General features: G+C 41.2%; 1 protein-coding gene across 1 annotated transcript in view; it reads right to left on the bottom strand.

Moving 5' to 3' along the window:
• Positions 1 to 21,792, bottom strand: part of col5a1 (procollagen, type V, alpha 1) — a 120,428-nt gene that overhangs the window by 7,523 nt on the left and 91,113 nt on the right. The window contains exons 37-64 of the mRNA XM_084745798.1: positions 21,692 to 21,745; positions 21,541 to 21,594; positions 20,806 to 20,913; positions 19,118 to 19,207; positions 18,502 to 18,555; positions 18,100 to 18,207; positions 17,891 to 17,998; positions 15,546 to 15,599; positions 15,354 to 15,407; positions 14,237 to 14,344; positions 14,100 to 14,153; positions 13,903 to 14,010; positions 10,236 to 10,289; positions 9,806 to 9,913; positions 9,590 to 9,643; positions 9,443 to 9,496; positions 9,284 to 9,337; positions 9,125 to 9,178; positions 8,908 to 9,015; positions 8,277 to 8,330; positions 7,790 to 7,843; positions 7,461 to 7,568; positions 6,499 to 6,552; positions 6,369 to 6,404; positions 6,195 to 6,248; positions 5,792 to 6,059; positions 3,851 to 3,963; positions 300 to 368 (exon numbers count right to left, since the gene is read on the bottom strand). Of these exons, the coding sequence (XP_084601924.1) occupies positions 300 to 368; positions 3,851 to 3,963; positions 5,792 to 6,059; positions 6,195 to 6,248; positions 6,369 to 6,404; positions 6,499 to 6,552; positions 7,461 to 7,568; positions 7,790 to 7,843; positions 8,277 to 8,330; positions 8,908 to 9,015; positions 9,125 to 9,178; positions 9,284 to 9,337; positions 9,443 to 9,496; positions 9,590 to 9,643; positions 9,806 to 9,913; positions 10,236 to 10,289; positions 13,903 to 14,010; positions 14,100 to 14,153; positions 14,237 to 14,344; positions 15,354 to 15,407; positions 15,546 to 15,599; positions 17,891 to 17,998; positions 18,100 to 18,207; positions 18,502 to 18,555; positions 19,118 to 19,207; positions 20,806 to 20,913; positions 21,541 to 21,594; positions 21,692 to 21,745 (2,250 nt within the window). The remainder of the gene's footprint in view (positions 1 to 299; positions 369 to 3,850; positions 3,964 to 5,791; positions 6,060 to 6,194; positions 6,249 to 6,368; positions 6,405 to 6,498; positions 6,553 to 7,460; positions 7,569 to 7,789; positions 7,844 to 8,276; positions 8,331 to 8,907; positions 9,016 to 9,124; positions 9,179 to 9,283; positions 9,338 to 9,442; positions 9,497 to 9,589; positions 9,644 to 9,805; positions 9,914 to 10,235; positions 10,290 to 13,902; positions 14,011 to 14,099; positions 14,154 to 14,236; positions 14,345 to 15,353; positions 15,408 to 15,545; positions 15,600 to 17,890; positions 17,999 to 18,099; positions 18,208 to 18,501; positions 18,556 to 19,117; positions 19,208 to 20,805; positions 20,914 to 21,540; positions 21,595 to 21,691; positions 21,746 to 21,792) is intronic.

Below are 21,792 nucleotides of genomic sequence, written 5' to 3'. Positions count from 1 at the left end.
AGTGCAGCTTGTGCTGAATCATGCACCCAAATACTGTAACAACCCACAAGCAAAGGTGCCAGTGCATGTGCATACTCTGTAGGAGCAGAACCAGGACCATGCAGAGCCTCAGGCACACAGAGTCCAGGCCTGAAGGCCGGACTCTGGGACCGCAGGCAGGGCCACTTACCATGGAACCTCTCTTGTAGTGACTATACCATGTGCCTGGCGAGTCTTTGGGCCATTTTGCCATTTTGCTCTGTAAAATATTATAAGAGGCATTCAGGGAAGGGAAAAGGACTTGGGAAAATCGGGCTTACCAGTTTACCACGTTTGAATTCACTGAACCAGGAGCCGGGATTCTCCTTTACCCAGGATGTGAGCCTAGCCTGGGGGCATGGATCGACAGAGAGGCAGAGGAAGAGGAGGAGGAGGGGGAAAAAACAGTGTTAAAGAAAGGAAACATCTGACAGAAACACATCCCCTCTCTGCTTTTTTTTTCTTTCTCCTTCTGCTTGTCCTCTGAGGAGTCTTCCAGACCTGAAACAGCATTCGGTGAGATCAACCAGACCAACCGGGGTCCAGGGCAGAAAATTTTCAGTAAGCCATTATGCCATTTTGTACAGTACAAACTGTAGCTGGCAGCTAATTGCTGCTGAAAAATTCATGAGTACACAGTGATTAATTAAGAAATGATCGCCTGCGAGGAGCTCTTATACGGCGGCCTCTATCCCTGCTGTTCGGTGTTAGTGCTGTGCAGCCATGGTGCACTGACTTTGTTATGCCATTAAAAGCTGTGAATTGGCCAACAGGGCACAGCTCTAATGGTCTCAGCTATGACAATGATGAATATCTCCATAATTAGATAGCAGGGTTTGATATGGAACTGTCATCAATAGCTTAATGTGTTAATGAATGATGAGCCGGAGATCGCTTATCGCTGCGAGATGGCATACATTAGACCCACGCTGCCTTGAAGGTGACCTTCAGTTGTTTTCTCTGGAGTGGACTGAGCAGAGGAGGAAATATACATCCCTGCTATGACTTTCTTTTTTTTTTTTTCTAGAAGCTTTGATAGCATGTGTCTGGCTCTGTGATTCTGCACAGCACGTGGACATTATAACCGCACGCTCCTGAAATAACTGTGCCACTCTACATGTATGTGGGAGTTTTGCAGCCTCTTTGCAAAGACTGACAGTAGGGCTGTCACAATGGCTGCATTTCTGAAACACCGTGCTTTTGACAAGGCAACCACGGGCCTTTAACTCAACAAATATCCTCTTATTTTTGCTTGTATCCACGATTACTTCTTATTTTGTTAGCACCCATTGATTTCTGGAATTCACCAGTGTTTTCTTATTTTTCCCTCAGGTAAGAGATAATTGGTCAAAAGCATTCTAACCAAGATGAGGAAAAAAAAAACAAATTTGCTGCATTTATCTATTTTATATCACTTTAAATTCAATAGTTTACGAGTTTTAGACTGTTATAACTTGCCCACCTTGGTCAGTGCAGATTTAGTTGGTAAGAGTTGACTTCTCTTTTTTCTCTTGGTGTAAAATTAAGATAAAGAGAACTCTTGTTGCATGGGGCCCATTGTGTGTTAAATGAATGTATTAATAGTTCAAAAAACTCGACAGGCAATTCAAGGGCCGGTAAAAATTCAAACTCAAGGCTGCATCAATACTGTCTGTCTGTGAGCAGACCTCAGACTTGAAAGCTGTAACTTTTGCCACGTTTTCTGTTGTTTTAGTGTTTATTTCATCGGTTAACCTCTTGAATATGCCGTTACCATGCTAACGCGGCTTCTCCCACAGGCTGGAGCGACGCTAGACTAATGCTGTGATATTAAAGGACAGTCAAGAGAAGCTTTGTCAGTGTTAAGCCTCATTTGAAGAAAACTAAATAACGAGAGTAGCAGGTCAGGTGCCGGTGGCGGAAAGTTTATACTGCATCACAGGGTCGTAGCCAGAACTTAAGAAATACTGAAGTCATGAGTCTTAGCCGTGCTGGGGGACTGCAGGGGATGCTCTTTGAAGAAATGTTTCAAGACTACAGTATAAATCTGTCAGTGCCAACACGTAGATGAAAACTGGACTGTAATCTAACACAAGATCAGTCAAATATGGCCAATTTTAAAATGACTCCAGTTAAGTTTCTTATTGCATTGAAGTTACTTTCACTGTCAAACAAAAAATTACCCGTCAAATGTTTTTACTTAAAGTCATCCAAACAATAAGCATAATCTAAAAGTTACACATGGCATAACAGTAAAAAAGTTACACTGTAAAATGTGTTGTCTTGTCTAAATCTGATGATTATTCCCTCAATTAATTGGTTAATTGTTCAGTTTATAAAATACCTGAAAAGACATTTAAAGCACAAAAGGATGTCAAATTCTTCCAACATCACATTAAAGCTACTTCAAGGAGTTTTTAACTGATTATGAGACGGTCTCAATTTATTACTGGTGTCTCTAGGTGACCAAAATAAACAAATGAGACCACCACTATGAAGACTGGCTGTTTCTATATATGTAGTTAGTTATTATATTTGTTCTTAATAGCTGCCACCGGGTCAGATCCCCCTTGAAATCAGACGAAACTAGCCTGTGTTTACATTTCCCACTTCAAGTCAGATTTTTCTTTAGATAATTTTATTTTTGACTTATATTTTGTGGTTATTATGTTGGAAAAAGTACTGCTTTTGTCCACAGGGGGCTCAGAAATCAATTAAATCTGAAAGTTCCTTATAGTAGCTTTAAAATCTAAAAGATTTAATTCACTAAAATGATTAATAGATTACATTTCATTATGAACATTTGCCAGCCCAAGGTGGACGAGGAAATCTAGATCTTTGCCTTGGCTTTTTCTTTTTTCTATAAGTTATGGTAGCATGTCTGGCTCTGTGATTCTGCACAGCACGTGGACAGCATCACCACGAGCTCTCCTATAATAACTGCGCCCCTCTAAACGCATGTGGGAGTGTTTTGCAGCATCTATGCAAAGACTGACAGCGCAGGCTTTTTCTTTTCACCCCCACGACACAAATGAGAGCAGCCCATCACCAGCAGCACGCTATAAAAAGTCTGCTTCATTATTCCGAGCTTAAGCAAACTCCTGCTCCTCTGAGGCTTGGTGAGTGGGATCATTAAAATGGCTGTAGCACCGTGCTATCACACAACCCCCCCCCCCCCCCCCCCCCAACCCCCCCGACTTGTCAAAGGCAGTGTTCCCAATGTTTCACCACTCTCACTGCGCTCCTCTCCTAGACGCTCTCATGCATAATGAACCAAAAAAAATCCTCTCAATGTGCCCGTCACCTGCCAAAGGCTTTGCATGTGGTGACGTTCTTAATGGAATCCCACCTAAAATTGCCACTAAGACAATACGGACGAGCTGGAGCGAATGTGCGTGTCAGACTGTCAGAACTAAACTGAGATTTAGTAAAATAACTCTGGCCCTCATGGGAAATGCAGTCCTGTTGAGTCACCTCCCACATCTTCTTGGTAACACACCAGGTAATCTCATGGAGGCTAATTATACAGGAGCATGTGTAAGCACAATAGAGCTACTGTTGCAACTTGCGCCGTCTTGAGATGTTCGGGTTATTTATACAGTATGTGTGGTTGTTACTCCCAGACGTGAGAAAGAAAAAGATTAATTTATCAGGAGCATTCAGCCGACTTCACTGTCAATCACATCACACACCAGAGGTTAAAAATAGTTTATTTTCTCTGTTTCATAACACATCATCTTGCTAGCACAAGTCCCAACCTCTCTGCTTCATGTATGTGTGTGTGTGTGTGTGTGTGTGTGTGTGTGTGTGTGTGTGTGTGTGTGTGTGTGTGTGTACACATGGTCAGACTTACCCCTTCAGACTTCTTATCTGGGAAGATGCAGCTCTCTCCTCCTGCTGTGAAGTTGCAGTAAACCTTGAAGGAGTCCCGAGAGCAGCCCTGGTTTGGATCAATCCAGTACTCACCTGAAGAGATGGAGGGATGGGGGGAAAACAGACAGAGAGACAGCAATTACAGAGCGGCATAATATGATTTAGGGTTGGGTGATTGGACAAATATATCAGCTGTCCACTGCCGGATGGGCTTTTTTTGGTTGGGGGGGGGCTATTTTGGTAATTTTATTCAGCTAATTTAATGGCTCGCCTCTGAGGAACGAGTGAGAGGAAAACAACCCGCAGAGCCAAATGAAAAAAAAATCAAATGTATGGTGTGTTTAATGTGTTTGTAATGTGTTTGGTACGTTTAAACATTATTTTCTTGTGTGTTTTAGGGTTAGCTTTCCCCTTTCCTGACATGCTACGTGCTCGGCTCACCTATGTTGAAAAGAAAACCTAATTTTTTGAAGATGGTTAAAAGATGTTGCTGACGGACCAATAAAAGCCACATGAAAAAAAAAAAAACACTAGGTAACTAGCGAGCTAATGTACATCAATCATTAGCTAGCTACTTAACTACGGAAGAGTTTTAGCTAGCTAACTAGCTAACAGTTGACTGAGTTTGCTCAACTATTATTAGATCATGGAGCAAAAAAGGTGCGACTTGGAGAAGGACAATTAAGCAAATTTTTGTTCTCTAAAAAGATAAACTTGAATTCAGAAGGTGTATAGTTCTATTTTTCTGTTTAACAAAGAAAATATGAAATTATTTCTTCTCTTGATCTTTTCTGCACTTATTTTGTTTACACCTCTCACACATTCACCTGCATGAATATATCATTCTGCAGTTGGGCTGATGGTGGCTGATTGGAAAGTTGTAGCGTATCACCCCACGCTAAATTGATTTGAAATCTGTTCTCGACTCCTTCAAGTGAAGGTGGTGTCTGACATTACGTGACCTGTGCTACAAATATTGTACATGTCTCTGTTTGTCTTCACAACCAGTTTGTATTCTGCATAAGTCATATTCAGATGTTGTGCAGAGATAAACTAAGCAAAAATTATCTATCTTGTGAAACACAAAATACATTGTTGTTTTTTTTTTTTAGTAAACTAAGCATTAAAGTACTTCAACAAGTTTGAGAAACTTTAAGAAACATCCATCTTGTGATTCATCACCAAGAGAACCAAAAGAGCATTATACTGACATACAAATACGTGTATTAACTAGTCCGTATGTAAACATTTGCAAATGTCATTGCGTCTGTGATGGATTAGCTGCCATGTTTATATCCAGAATGAACCACATAATGATGATTGATGGTTGATTCTAGGGCTGCAACTAATGATAATATTCATTAAAGATAAATCAGATGATTATTTTCTTAATTAAATAATTAATCAGTTGGCCTACAAAATGCCAGAAAAGCCCAAAATGAGGGCATTAAAATGTCTGTTTCTGTCCTATCAACACATTAAAAATCCAAAAGATAATCAAATTATTATCACAGTCTATCGTGGATCACATTTACTTTCTTTTTTCCACATTTCTCTCTCTTTTCCATCCTTTACTGACATGTTTGCACTAACTGCATATTATACAGTATATTCCTGCTAATATTTCATATAACGGATCATGATGTTCATAATTTTGGGGGTGTATACTGTTTGCAGTGTATGCGTGTCACATGGCTGTGGCTGTAAGGGGCTTCACAGTGAGGCTAGTAGCCAAACAACAGCTCAGATTCTCATAGCATGCAGACTCAGGGCTCATTAAAACATGAATGCAGCGTCCAGCAGCATTTCAACAAAGCTGCTGTTTGATACCTGCCATTTCAGCGCAGAAATTAATAACTGGAGGGGAGAAGGATTAGACAATAGACCTCATGCCTCATTTCAGACGGAGCGCGATACAAACCATCGGGGAAATCAGGGTGGCAGAGCTGCAGGTCCTTGCAGGTACGAGCGGGGTTGCCCTGTGTGCCCAGCGGGTGCTTCATCTGCTCGATCTCGAGCTTCAGAGAGTTGAGCGAGCCAAAGATTTCCTCCATGCCGTCGTCATAGTCCTTGTAGTTGGCGTCCATGGCTGCGTCGTCCACCATCTGGCTGGCGTCGATGTTCCTGCGACTTCTGCCCTTAATGGGGGCCTGGATGGGGAGTGGGTGGATGACATCGCCGGGAGGTCCCTGTTATGGAGAGATGAAAGGAGGAGAGACAAATGTCAGTCAGAGATAAGGATGAGGATTATGTAAATGTGCATAAAGCTGAGGTGATAATGACTCATGCTAAGGAAAAGATGCAAAATAAGTATATTTACGTACAGGAGGTCCAGGAGGTCCAGGTGTACCAGTCTCTCCCTTTGGTCCAGTTTGACCCTGAACAGGACAAAAGAAAGTAAATGTTGATCTTAAACAAAAAAATCTTCTCATGAGCGTCATGATGAACACTCGTTACTGTTTCTGATTTCTGAGTTCAACTTTCAAAAAAACACTTACTGATGACCCTTTAGCTCCTTTGGGACCAGGAGGACCCTGAAGACACAAAGATGATCAAGTAATCAATATTGGCTGACATGACAGCGACACGCATGCTGTGGTACAACAGATATGGTGACAGGAAGCTTACAGGTAATCCAGGAGGACCGAGGGGACCAAGAGGACCTGAAGGACCAGCGATACCCTGAAAGACGAGAAAGAGATGAGAGTTTATTCCTGAAGCGGTGCAGTACTGACTACAATGAGAGATATTATCAGTGCTGAGCACATTTTCCCTGTGCTAAATTTAAGAAAAAAGACAACAAAGACAAAGATAATCAATAACTTTCAGTGGGATGATTATTGGCACGAAGAGTGCTGCTCTTCTACAACACTCGCAGTCTGTTTTTTTTGTGTGTGTGTGTGTGTGTGTGTGTGTGTGTGTGTGTGTGTGTGTGTGTGTGTGTGTGTGTGTGTGTGTGTGTGTGTGTGTGTGTGTGTGTGTGTGTGTGTGTGTGTGTGTGCAGACTTTGACAAAAACTGTGTGAGCATGTGTGAGGCCTTTTAACATGACTCCAGTATCAGATTCAGTGTTAATTTCATTGACTAATAATTTTCGTCATAGTTTTTGTCGAACACATTTTTTCACTGGCAAAAACGAGACGATAGCAAAATAAAATACACAAAGTTGGGATGCCCAGTAATAAAGTTTCAAGTTAGGCAGCCTAAGCCCTGCACCGCTGCATGGCATGTATACACACACACAGATAAATATATATATATATATATATATATATATATATACATATATATGTACTGTATAAATACATATAAAGCAAGTGAAGCTTGTGGAGATTTTGGCAGGATCAACATCTTCAACGGGAGAAAAGGAGCAGAAATTTTGTGTGTGTCATGTTAATATTAATAACAGGTTAATAGATGTTTCCTCCAAGACTACATAATGAATTTTAAGTGTTTAATAATGCATTACATTTAGCTAAACCCATTAGATTTCAGTCAATTAAAACTTGACTAAAGAAGTGTAAAGATGTGTAAATCTGATTAGAACTGAATCAGAATTTACTGTCAGAATAAAGACTTTTGTTTACTTACAGTGTCTCCTTTAGGACCAGATGACCCTGCAGGACCAGGAAGACCTCTGTCGCCTTTCTCTCCCTGTTCACCTGGGGGTCCGATAAGACCGATAAGACCCGGATGGCCCTGAGGGTAGAGAACACATATTATCAATACAGCAGTCAATAATACACCATCACAAACATTAGCCATATAATACATCTATCTGGCACAGCCTCTAATCATTAGCGTAATGATTCCAAAGCTGGAGGCAAACAGCAGAGCTAATCAATCTGTTAGTTAAGAGGTCCATTAGTCTTATGAGCTGCATGGAAACATTCAGTTGGGCAGGTGCGGCAGCGTCTCACCTTTTCTCCTTTGACACCGGAGTCTCCTTTCAAGCCGGGCAAACCAGGAGGACCCTTCGAGAGGGAGGACACATTGAAGAGGAGATCAGAGTCAGGTTTTCACATACAAAGAATCTGCCTTTGTATAAAATAAGATAATCCTTTATTAATCCCACAACCGGGAAATGTGCAGTATTACAGCAGCAAAGTAGAAAGAAAGATCATCAGAAAAGCAATAAATAATAAATAACTAAACAAGCAATATAAACAAGAGGAAATCTAAATAATAGGGATGATGTAAACAATAAACAGCCACAACAGTTGGATTAACACCGTTGCACATAAGAATTATTCATATATTGGTGCATAGCAATAAACATAGTGCATGAAAAATATAAATAAAGATGAAAGAAAGTCCTGCAAGTTAAGAAGCACAAATAAAGACAATAACATGAAAAAATACTATAAAAACAATATGACTGTTGAACTGAATGAGGATTCTACTCACCATTGGACCGGGAGGTCCATCTGGGCCTGGAGGACCGGGCAGACCTTGTTCACCCTGCAAAGAAATACCAATTACAGTTTTTGTTAGGCTCATAAGAAAACATGTTTCTGTAAATATCACGGCTCCTTATCAGGGAACCTCCAGGGTCCTCCGAGTTAAATTTAAGACGTTTTAACACCGCTCAGTATACAATTTAATGCTAACTTCCCTTAAGCCCTGGAAAAAAGAATTATTTACCAAGTACTTAAATTCAATAAAACATTTTATTGTCATACTTGCTTTTATATTGCCTGGAACAGGTTTTAACACACTCATTTCAGATTCTTCTGCCATAAGGAGCTAACATTAGCTTGCAACGACAAAATGTAACACTTTTAAACAAAATGTAATGCTTTGTAAATGAAATTTGGTACTTTTTAAATGAAATTAAGTACTTTATTAGTAAAATTCACAACTTTGTAAACACAATACTATACTTTTTAAATGAAAGTCAAATGTTTTTTAAATACTTTTAAGACCCCATGGATAGCCTGTTCATGTCCACCTGCTCTACATGCAGTTTTAACAACACTACACAACAACGAGATATGATATGATACACTGGTGTGAACATAAGAAACACTCTACTTACAACTGGGCCGGGGATACCCCTGAGACCTTCAGATCCAGGCTTGCCAGGTGATCCTTGAGGACCAACGGGACCCGTCTTTCCTTGGGGACCCTCCAAGCCAGGTTCTCCCTTTAACACAAAAAAAATAAGTCGCACGCAAACCATTTGAGTCTTGCTCATTTGTTGGTTACTTGACAAGGTTGGAGAGTAGAAAATCTGGATTTGTTGGATGCGTTACCTTGGCTCCCTTCTCTCCTTGCCTTCCCTCAGGTCCAGCAGCTCCAGGGGGGCCCTAGTTTAAAAGGAAAACACGACAGAGATTAATATTGTGGAATACAAAGAGAGAACATTTTAGCATTTTGACTTTGATAACATTTTTGCAGAAGTCAGTACTTACTCTCTTTCCTGGTGGTCCGGAGGGACCAGACTCTCCAGTGGGTCCAGGGGAACCCTAGTTTGAATTTTAATAACATGAAAATTAAAGAGTGCTCATTTTACGATTTAAATGGCAATTTTAACAAAATAATTAATTTTTTAGAAGTTACACAATACTCACAGCTTGACCAGGCTCTCCATCATCTCCCTTGTCACCAGGTGGACCATCTAACCCCTGCATGAGAGTTGAACAGAAACTTGGTTATGCCGCATTATAACACAAACAAACTACAAAGAACAGAGTTTGTGCAATCCATGTAATACATACAGCTGGACCGGGCTCTCCAGGGGGACCAGGGTCGCCAGGGAATCCACTTGGACCCTGAAAATCAATAAAACTTGCATTACTTCTTTTGGAGAAAAGATATTTAGTTTAAGGTCACAGCAGCTGTTCTTTGCCAGCGGTGACAGCACACTGATTTAGAAAAAGTAAAATGTACACGCTGAAGCCAAAGGTGGAAAAAAGAAAAAAAAAAAAACTTACAGGGCTTCCTTTGGGACCATCATCTCCAGGGGGACCCTTAGGGCCGGGAGGTCCAGCGGCACCTGCTGGACCAGCCTCTCCCTTTTCTCCTCGCTCTCCTCTTGGGCCCTGGAATAACACGCAGTATGTTAGTATCTCTGATTCAGGGACACTAGCAGAAAGTGAAAATTATACTTGGTATTGCAGATAAACTCAGGTAATGCTTTATACAAAACATCATTAAGAAATGGTAACTTTATAGTTAATTAAACTTTAGTTAATAGACTAAAAACGACTCAATACTGTGTAGTGCATCTATGAACATTGTTTGGATGCTTGTTAACAGTCAACACCTATGAACTATCAATTTAGCATTTATTAATGATGTTTATTATAAAGTTATATACACTTATTTTTGTAGAAATGGATGAAAGAGAACGAGATAACTCACAGGTGGGCCAACTTCTCCCTGAAGACCAGGCTCTCCTGTTTCACCAGCATCTCCCTGATAAGAGAGAGAGAGAGGGGAGGGGGTGAGGGGGATATTAGAGGGCGAGAGAGACGCACACAATATCAGAAAGGTGATTTGTTGATCCAACGCGGTTCTAAAAAACCCATCAGTTACAGCAGCGCTCACTGTCGCGGTGCCCTTGTCACCCAAATGCGGATAGAAAGAGATGACACAAGAGGTTTCAATCCATCAAGCGCCGGCAGATTGGGCGGCTGGAGCGCAGGAGGGCATTGACCTCACTGTTCTCCCCAAACCCCTGCACATATATCTTGTCCTCTTCCTCCAGCCTGATTGGATAGTTGCCCTGTTGACTCACCTATACGCCAGACACTATCGTTACTCACTGTCACATAAGCCTAACGTTCGCCCTGCTGGGTTTTCGCTGCAGATATGGTCTGCCACACCTGTTTCAGGAGAAAACATTAACCCCGTGTCATGTTTGGGAGACGGGGAGTCAATCGATAGCGCCGCTCTGCAGAGCCAATGACAAGCTCCGCGGTGATGTGTTGCGATAAGCATATCCAGGTTCTCTGTAGCATGAACAAAACACTCTGTATTGTGAATATCAAGTCTAAATTAGTGTCTGGCTTTTTTCCCACAACCTCTTTTGTCGCTGTCAAGAACTCCACTCAAAGCAGCCGCTAACGCCTGTTTAGAAGCACACTGAGAAATAAGGGTTCCAAAAGGATTCTTCTTTCACAGAACCATTTCCTTTTGGAAGAAAATGTTTGTCAAGGGTTCTTTGTAAGGTTAAGGGTTAAGATTCCACCCAGAACCATTTGCTTCTAAAGAACCCTTTTTCAAGGATTTCAACAATCCTTGAAGATTCGAGGGTCAAGGGTTCATCAAGGGTTCTTTGTGCCATCAGAACCTCCTGGGTGGGTTTTACATGAAATGCTTGGAATATGTATGAAGATTCTCCAAAGAACCCTCCGCTTGTATTCCTGATAAAAGCCTTGGAATATAAAAAGCTTCTCAGTGTGTTCTTGATGAAACCCTTAGAAACAAAAGAGGTTCTCAGGAGAACCCACTCAGGATTCTAGAAAAAAACCCTTGGAATATAACAAGGTTCTCAGGAGAACCCCCTTGGTGGACTCTAGATAAAATAGGAGTATAAAAAGGTTCTCTGTAGAACTCCCTGAGTGAGTTCTAGATGCAACCTTTCGATTGCGATAAGATTCTTGGCAGAACACCCTGTGTGGGTTCCTGTAAGCACCCTTAATGGGTGGAAAGGTTCTTGACATAACCCCCAGAGAGGATTCTAGGTGGAACCATTACACTATGTAAGGGATCTCTGTAGACCATCTCATACGGGGTTCTGAATGGAACCTTTTAAAAATGGTTCATGGTATAACCCTTTGCATTGGAAGGTAGGTAGTCCTCCCTGAAAGGGTTCCAAGTGGAACCTTTAGAAAATGTTCTGGCTGGCACCTTCATTTCTCAGAGTGTGTGACTGATCCTGCTGTATTAGGAGGGTCTTTCTGCAACGTTGCATCAGAGAAGCCGCACAGGCCTCGGCTCCATCCTCACAACATCCTGGCTGTGCTCACCACAGGGGCTCGCTGGTAAAAATCTGCTGAGCTCAGGAAAACCAGGAGCATGAAAGACAGCTGCTCATCACAGATATATGAGGGACGTGTTCACAGAAAAAAAAAAAAAGCCTGAGCTCAGTTGCTTGCCAGCTAATAAAATGCCAGATCAGCTAGAGAGCGATTAGGCCAAAAGAGCGTGGTGCTTGTTTGCACGGGGGAAGGACAGGCCATCCTCGGGGAGATTATAAAGGAGCAAAAGGTGATTCTATTGACTGAACCAGATAAAACAAATCACACTATCAGAACGCACAGCGCTGCAGTCAGAGAGGCTGCAAAAAGCTGCCAAAGCAGGCCTTTTCATAATGAAACGGCTGCCACAAATAAGAGCAGGGGCTGATTTTTATGAGGACCGCACCTTTAATAATGCATTTATCATCTTAGAATTGCAAGTACAGTGCCTTTGAGTATTTATTCATACTCTCCCCGCCCAACAACAGTACTGCTGGGGATGGCAGCCTGTCCATTAGATCTGCTGTGCATCTGTCACTCTGCGGCAGAAAAGAAAAAAATAAAACTATCATGTCCCATTTAAAAGGGTACCATATAAATAGGCATGGGGGATATTAATGGATGCAAAAGCCTTGTAAAGAGGTATCATTCACAGGCCTTACCACAGAACACTCAAACAAACTGCTAGGACGCTGAATCTGTCTCCTCTGCAGTGATAGAAAACAGTCAGCTGGATAAAAACGGGATCATGTCTATCTTATAGGGAGGTTACAATGAAAACTGTACACACAATCAGGTGCTACAGGGACACACAACATTAATTTCAATTTAAAATTCATGGTTTAACTTTGAACTATGTTGCACTGAACAATTAATTAAAAAGTTTTTGTCAAAGGAGGAGAAATTAGAGCTTCTCTGCAAAGCCATCATGAGTAGTTTAACTAGACTTACTAACTTTTTACGATGCAACATTTTGTTGATTTATTTAGGTAGCTAGCAAGCAATGCAACTTTTTGTTGACTTTTTAGCTGGAATTTATTGTAGCTAACTTTTTCTCAAGCTAACAATGTTTTTGTTTTTAACTTTTTAGATAGAGCAGCTACAAACAATTTCCCCCTTTTATACTCACATTTATGTTTATCTATTTTAATTTGGGCAAGCAAGCATCTCCATATTGATTAAACAGTGTTTTATTTTGGGTTTACATCAATAAACATGGATTTACTAAACTGAGATTCATTTTTAATTGTGTAATGGAGCTCTGCTTGGTTATACATCTCAATTTACTCATTTCAAATCTAGTTTTGCTCAACTCTGATTAGAATTAACCCTAAATTAAATTAATATTTATTGGTGCAGCCCAGTGTGAGCCCACTTGGGGACCTTCATTGTGTTGTTTCCCCTCTGCATCATTTTTACTTAAAAAAAATCACATCTAGACAGATATTGCAACTGTTTGGAATGGGGCCAGAGGTGCCATCTGGAACGAAAAAGGCTTTAGGACGATGAATACATTGTGATCATTATTGAAGGAATGTTTACATAATAGCCAATCACAACAGCTCCTCCCATCCTCTTTAAAATGATTATGCAGGAGTCCAAACGCAGTATTTATGTGGATGGCTGGGTGGTGTACTTTTTTCAGTTGGAATAATGTTCCAGGAGACAATTAAATCACCATTTCTGTGTGTAATTATGGGCACTAAATTGTTTTGGTTGAAAATGATATCTGTGCGAGTGAATTTCAATGAAATATGTTTTCATTGTTACTCTGTGTCTAAATTGTTGATTACTAAAGTGATTTGTGCATTTACTTAATTGCCTGCAGGATGGATACAATTAGTATCAAATGAAAAGAGGCAGACAACAGCATAACTGCAAGGAGCTTATGTGACTGTGGAGACATCTGTGTTTACATTTACACCGACTAAAGGACTGGCAGGTGCAATTTAAAGGCAGGCACTGAACCACCTGAAGTGCTTAAAAACAACCTCGGCCGCACCACAACATCCGCCTCTGAGCGACACGGTTGCACAGCCGGGAGACACAGAAGAAGAGAGGGTTACCTTTTCTCCAACGGCGCCAGGGTTTCCAATACCACCAGGAGGTCCCTGAGGGCCATCAGCTCCTGGGGGTCCTGAGGGGCCTCTGGGACCAGGAGGACCGGGTGGACCCTACACAGAAGAGAGGAGAAAGTCTAATGAGCAACAACACTTCATCTGCAAACCGTATGTAATGTAATTTATTGAATTGATGCTCTTACCATTTGACCAACGTCTCCAGTTTCACCTTTCTCACCAGGTGGACCAGGCAAGCCCTGTGGAGCACAGAGAGGAGTCAATTGTATTGTTTCTTAACGATAATACGAGCCCAGTTTGTATTTGTCATCGCAGTCCGTACCTGCAGCCCGACTGGGCCTGGAGGTCCAGGGAATCCTCTTGATCCTTCGTCTCCCTTCTGACCAAACAGACCCTGCTGACCTCTGGGACCGGGCTCACCATCTGCACCCTGAAGACGTCACAATCAAGATATGCAAGCATTAGTGGTACTAGTGGCCTAACAGATACAGGACACAGGGCTGGTTTCACAGACAGGTCAGAGAGTCAGCCTTAATGTGCACGAGTTAAACTCATTTACATCGCCTTCATGAATGTGGTTCATATTTGGTTTAGTTGGTCGCAGAGTTTGGAGTTTTGATGCAAAACAGTGGCTCTCTGGTAGCTCACTTGGTAGAGCCTGCACCAAAATGTACTAAAACTGTCGTCCTTCACCCAGTTTATTGCTGAACTATAAAAAAACCTGCTTCCACTACATAATTTTGTATCAGGTTACAATGAGACTGACCTTAACACTTAAAAAGTATTGTAAACAAGTTATAACAGAGTTTTCATCAATGTGGGATCACTATTTGGCAAGCTCCAGTTACCGATTACTACTAATTAATCTGTTAATGAGTTACTAGCACTTCTAAGTGGCAAAAGGAGCCTTATTGTGAAGTGTAAAACAGTGCATGCTGAAAATATTACCAAAACCTCGGTGTATGAATCTGGTAATGTGAAATGCTAATTTGATGCCAAATTAAACTTTCTGACGATTAATATATGCTGACGGTGGTTAAATGATCAGGTATTCATTCTACTGGTGGTGAGGACAAAGTAAGTTAAATAAGCAATGAGATCTGAGGCTTAACAGTACAGATAAATGTGGACTCACTATCTGGCAAGCAACAGGTCATTGTTGCCCTTTTAGTCTGATGTGTTGTAACAGTTTATGAATGATTCATACAGTCTTTACAACTTGATTAATAGTGTAATTATAAACCATTTGTAAATAATTTATTAGGTTAGTCTTATTGTAAAGTGGTACCTCTCTATCTTCGCTACAAATGTTTGAAAACCACATTAATAACCACAAAATGACAAGCATAATAATATCAGATGATATATCAATATCTGATTTTTTTCACTCCCTAATATCAGCATCAGGTCCAAAAATCCAGTACTGGTCTGACACTTACAGCGGGACCAGGTGCTCCAACGGGTCCTTGAGGGCCGGTGGGACCAGGTGGACCCTGCAGAGGAAAAGAGACGCATCAACAATCGTATCCAGCACCACTCAAAACTGTCCCACTAATCCACAGAGGGAATTTATTATCCTTACAATCTCAGGCAGTGAAATGACATAAATGAATGAATAAACAACCACTCACATGTTCTCCTTTGTCACCCTTGCTTCCTTTCTGGCCAGGTTCTCCGAGCTCTCCCTGTGGAAACGAAAATGACCACAGTGTGAAACAGAGACGATTCAAAGCGATACACAAGTGAGAGGGAGATGAAAATGTGACGATGAATAACGTTAAATTATTATCAAACACTCGGCAGAACAGAAGCAGAGATATCAAAGCACAATAAACTCGACTATTATCCCACCTTTTGTGAAGACATTTTTTAAGAGGTCTCTCTGCGGATATTTCAATTACCTCTCTCCTTCTCTGACAAATGGCGACAAATATAGTTCACATCTGACGGGGGGCTTATCGTGATGAGTCACGGGCGCTACTCGCAGCCAAAACAGAATAGATAATTAGTCCCATCTCAACCTGTTTGCACCAGCGCTCCCAGAGTGAACAACCTTGCACCATTATTACAAAAGCCTCCACATGCTGTGGGTGTTTGGAGAAATAATGTTAATAACTGCCGAAGCCAAAGGCGTTTACTTTTGGGTTTGAGTCAGACAATGGTCTTTGTGAGGCGGCGTTAGTCTCCTAAAATAAAGGCCTTGGAGGTGTTCGGTCCCCGTGGACAGGACTTATAATGAGAAAGTGTCTGAATGTGTGTAAACATTAGCTTGCGAGATCCTTTTTTTATCTGCATGGCAAATACCCTCTGTATTCTCCGTGTCCGTCTGCACCGCGGGGACCATCGTAAGGCCGGTTAAGAACTGAGGCATTCTTCAAAGGATAAGAGATTATCCTCCGAGTATCTCCGCTGCTGATCTTCTTGCAAATGTTTTTAGAGGGGATGAGGAGTTGTTCTCGCCACTGAATACTAAAGGGTCACTTTCACGCCTTCTGTCACTGCCACAAAATCCCCCCCCCCCCCCGTTCCTGTCTGTTTGTGCAGAGGGGTACAAAGCTGAAACAAGGCAGGTTTGCCTTTTAAAGATCTGTTAATCGATGCAAACGCTGTCAGACAAATTCCCCTCAGAGCGCTTAAGGTCACAGGGAAAGAGAAACAGAGAGAGGATATCTGGCTTAGATCTCAGCTGTAAAGTTTAGTGTTTAGGCTGATAAGTGTGCACATACTGTATATAAGTGTGTGCTTGAAAATTTAAAGGGATAGTTTGGCTAATGTGGGGTTGTATGAGGTACTTGTCAGTGTATTCGTTACAGAGAACGCAGAGGAGAACTGGTATAAGAAGTTAAGCAATAAGTGCTGCAGACAGGGTCAGCAGCAAAAGGGATTTTAGCCACTTAATCAATATTAGAATATTGAAAATATTTCCACATCTTTAGACAGCCTTTTCTGATGAGAAACTACCATTTATAGGCTGCTTGCATGTGTCAAACTCAAGACCCACAGGTCAAATCCAGCTTGGCATATCATTTTATTGGTTCTCAAGAGCTTGCAAACAATATAAATTGCGCTATACAATTCAAACATACGTTATGGAGCTAGTTGTAGCACGAGTGTGATGCAGCTTTACAATGTGTGTGTGTGTGTCTGTGAGACAGAGCTGCTTGTTTGTGTATGAGGTGAATTGACAGACTTTAGTTGGGCGGCCGTCCAGGTATATTAACAGCTGCCCAAGTATATGTGGTGACACATTTTAGCATTTCTTATATTTATTTTATCATTCTTACAATTTGCTGCGAGAGCCTTCTCCACAGAAGGCTCATCTGTTGTTGTGAAAATGGAATCGCAAGTGAAAAAGAAAAATACAATTGTCTTTTTTTGGGCATTTTTTTTAAAACATACTACTGATGAAAAAAAGTCAACAGATCAGACAAATACAGGGAGAGAAAGAGAAAGAGGTGGGGTGGGGCCACTTCACTTACATTACTTGTTTGCATAAATCACTAATCACAGAACAAAAGCCATTTACAGATTTATAATTTTTTGTACCGCTCATTATTAGGGTAATATGGTTGTTTTGTATAGCAAGAGGTGCCAAGTCCTTGGAATTAACATACGATACAATACAATGCATTATTGTATGACTTCTGTGTTTTAAATTGATAGTTTAGACTCGCCGAAGTCACACAATAACACAAACAAACTAACAGATCGAGGTGGTGGTAGACCAGCAACTCCTATGTTCTGTGAGGTGATTTCGCCTGTGGAGTCTGGTTTGTTTCGAGAAACTGATATTTGTCTGCTTCCTGTCAGAGAAGGCTGTCTGATGTCAAAGTTAATTGGCGAACATATTCTAATTCTAGTGTGCACTTAAACCAATACTGATTTTCACAGTAGTTAATTGCTTAGCTTCCGTGCTGGTGCTCCTCTCTGCTTCTCCAAACTGGAGACCTCCATCAAAACATGAAAACTAACTCACCTTGTCTCCGTCCTCTCCAGGTGGTCCAGGAGGTCCTCCAGGTCCTGGCAGACCCACAGGTCCCTGAATACCGTCTCTTCCAGCCGGGCCTTGAGGTCCTTTCTCTCCCTAAATTATTTGTTTCAGAATAAAACACAATATCGTCAGCCGTTTTAACTCTGGAATTTGCTATTTTTCTGTATGTTGCAGTATGTCTGTGACGCTCTTACCGGTCCACCTTTCTCTCCAGCAGGGCCTGGAGGTCCCTGAGGGCCAGGACGTCCGGGGAGACCCGTAGGACCAGCGGGGCCAGCGGGACCACGCTCACCAGGAGAACCCTACAGACAACGATAGCAATGAGAGTGACTGAGCAGAAATCTCAAAGACAAGAAAGTTATAACAGTGAAACAAAAGCATAATATCAGGCACATCTAGCCTACCAAATAGGTCAGACCTTCTTATGTAAGTAGCAAACTGTGCATATCATTAGATTATGTAAGAGCCTGGAACAACTGAGGGTGGGAACTTTGCTATGAATACAATTCCCAGCGACGGGTGCAGAATGCTGAAGGTGAGAGTGAGAGGATGAGAGTGACAAACTGGGGATGCGGGATGCACTAGATTGTACTCACAGCGGGGCCGGGTGGACCGTGAGGACCCTCATTCCCTTTCAGGCCATGAGCCCCCTGCAGAAAAGAAGAAATTGAAGGCTTTAGAAAACAAACACATCTGTTGGGGAAGCACACTTCCTGTCTTACACTGGATTCTCTATCTTTAAACACGCTCAGCGTGAGGTAGAAAACCTCCTACAGTCCCCAAAGTGGAGGTTGAGAGCAGACGGGGAGAACAGTTATTCACCAAACCCGCTGCAAACATCCTTTACAGTACAGAGGAATCAGCATCATTTCTGCATCCTAGAGTTAAACAAAAAGCTGTTTCTGCTGTTGATTTCTGCCTTAACAAGTTTGCAGTAAAAAAAAAAAAAAAACAGTGTGAATTGCATAACTACCAGGACATAACTTTTGTCAAGTTAGAATAAAAAAAAAATAGAAATTAAAAAAATAAACAGCCCAGAGCACACTGTTCTTCTTGTGAAGCCCACTCAGGAATCTGATATCATGTCTGATTCTTGAAGTTCAACACAGTCTTACAGCGATTTAATAGCCCAGAACTATTATGCAATGAGCAAGCTGTGAGAGATATTGAATTTGTGCGATGCCATTGTGCCGAGCAGAAGGCGAAACTCACCACAGGGCCAGGCAGACCTCTCTCTCCGGGGAAACCTCGTGCTCCAGGAGGGCCGTCTTTACCTGCTGGGCCGGCAGGACCGGGGTCACCCTGTAGGTGAAAACACAACGCTGTTAATCCTGTGGATGCAGTCTTACTGTAGTGTGCGATTAGAAAGTGTAGTTAAACCATCCTATAGAACAATAACTCCATATTGGGCCTGCTCAAATGGTGGCTTGCGGGCCATATTCGACCCTTTAATGACCTCAATCCAGCCTTTTGAGATGTGATTGCATTTAAATAATCTGCTAACATTCTAAGTTTCTGGTAGTTTACATTGTTTATTGGAAAATCATTGTTTTATTAGTAGGATAATGAATACATTCATTTGTTCTGTTGTTAAGCACATAGATCCTATTTTTAAAACGTTTAACTCAGGCTGTTTAATGAGGGGAATTTAGGAGTCAAACTGAAAAAGGTGGCAAATGCAACACTGTGTTGATTAAAACAAGCTACTTCTAATCTATTATTACAAAGGTGCATTGTTTTTTTTCCTGTTTTTTGTACATGTTTTTTTTTCCAATCGTGAAGACAAATTAAGTGGGGAAAAACAATAAAAAGGTACCTTGTTTAACGATTTTAAATTCCTAACTTTCAGGTCCAAAAAACGAAAAGTAAATGTCCAGCCTTTTGGCTCTTTACTTTTTGTTCTGGCCCTTCTGAAAGATTCACTGAATAGGGCTGATGTAAAACAAAAACAAAACAATTTTATATACTTCATTTTATACTTTCTATATGCACTTTTCATAGACTTTTGTACAGGTATGATTACGATTATGATTATTCTCTCCACCTCCTTACAGTTGTATTTTGAGTATAATTTATTTCCAAAATAAGAAACAAATTTTTCTTTCAAATTGTCCCTAGATATCGCAATAATATTGTTTTCAGGAATTCTTTTGGCCACGATAATCATGATGTGAAATTCTAATAACATGACAGAAAATAGAAATAATCAAATACATCATTAACCATGTACTATCGCAGTAGATATGGCCACAGTGTGGTACAGTATTTAATTTTTTTTATCGTGATATTGTGATGTTTGACACGTTGTTATGATTAGATACAAAAACATGGAATGGCAAACAAATCAGTTACAAACTTATAAACTTTGTTATACTACACTGCTAGGTTGCTATTGTTTCCTGCTCAGGGACTACAGATAAAAATTAGCTTATGGCTAACTCTGAGTCAGCTAAGAAGTTGTGCATTGTCCCTGCCAAATAAAATAAAAATAAAAAAGAATTAAAGACAAAATAAAATACTGTGCATTTGACTATTTTTTGGCAAATGAATTACACTCAAAATACAACAGTAAGGAGGTGGAGAGAGAGGACGTAACTGTACAAAAGCAAACAGAAAGTGCAGTTACACTTAGTGGACAGCGATAAGTGTGTGTGGGGACGTTGGAGGAGGAAGATAAAGCGAGAGTGGAAAGACACAGAAATTACTTAAGAGCGTGGAATATGTTTGAGAGGCTTTGGATTATTTACAAGATCTTATGTGAATTATTAACATGATATCAATTTTTCATTTTTAAAATATCACAGTTATCGTCAATATCAGTATATTGAAACACCCCTTGAATATATGATGCCGATTGGGTGCTTAAAGGAGAAACTATTAAGCAGAGCGTCAGGATTCACCTTGGCTCCTTCCTTCCCTGCAGCTCCAGGTAGACCCTGCTCACCAGGTGGGCCTGGGGGTCCAGGGTGTCCCCGATCTCCCATTGGTCCAGTCTCACCTGTTGGTCCCTACAATTGTAGGAAAAACAGACACAAAAATAAAATCAGGGACACTACAGTACAGCATAAAACCCAGTTGCAGAGGAGGTGTGAAGAAGAGAAGCCACATTAGGAGGAACACTGTGAGCACAATCAGCAGTTTAATACCAAAGAGATGTTACAATTTCTCTGCATGTATTACGAAACATGGCGTGGAGAAGCTGAGCATTTGCTGTGTGGGCGGCTTACTAGTCATTAAGGCCACATACAGCTCCGTTATCATCAATGTTCTCAGCTGGCATTAGCAGAGCGGCTGGGAGGGAAAGTCTGTTAAATGTTTATGCATAATGGATGAAGAGCCCTTTGCTAATATGAAAGAGGATAAACAACACTTAAGTCATGGCTCGTGAGATATAGGTATGAAGATAAATCTTTCCCTTTTTTTTGCAGGGAGTGTTCTGGTGCAAATCTAAAATACTTTGAGATTAATACAGATAACATGTTTTGTTGTTTTTCAGCACTTAAGGAAAGGATTTTTGTCTCTGCACCAGAGAATGCAATCAATACGAGTTGTGCAACCAAAACAACAGCCAGTGAGTCAACTGCTAATACGTGTACGGGAGCAACGCGGCAAGATGGTCAGTGCCTGTGACTCACCTGAGGTCCAACCACGCCGGGAGGACCAGGAGGGCCGGTCTTGCCTTGGAATCCCTGTGTATTAAAAGAGAGGAAGAAGAAACAGAAGTGTCACACAGCTGAGTCTGCTGAATACAGATGAAGAGCTGAGCGTTCAGACGAGCTCACTCACAGTCTCTCCTCTCTGTCCAGGGTGTCCAGGCAGTCCGTCTTTCCCTGCAGGTCCCTGAGAAAATACAAATAAATCTGTGAGTGTAAGAACAAACAACGATA

The sequence above is a fragment of the Lutjanus erythropterus genome, chromosome 20 (assembly GCF_056507025.1).
Source record: "Lutjanus erythropterus isolate fLutEry1 chromosome 20, fLutEry1.hap2, whole genome shotgun sequence".
In the NCBI taxonomy this organism is placed as follows: Eukaryota; Metazoa; Chordata; class Actinopteri; order Lutjaniformes; family Lutjanidae; genus Lutjanus; species Lutjanus erythropterus.
This window is presented reverse-complemented; position numbering and strand designations above follow the sequence as displayed.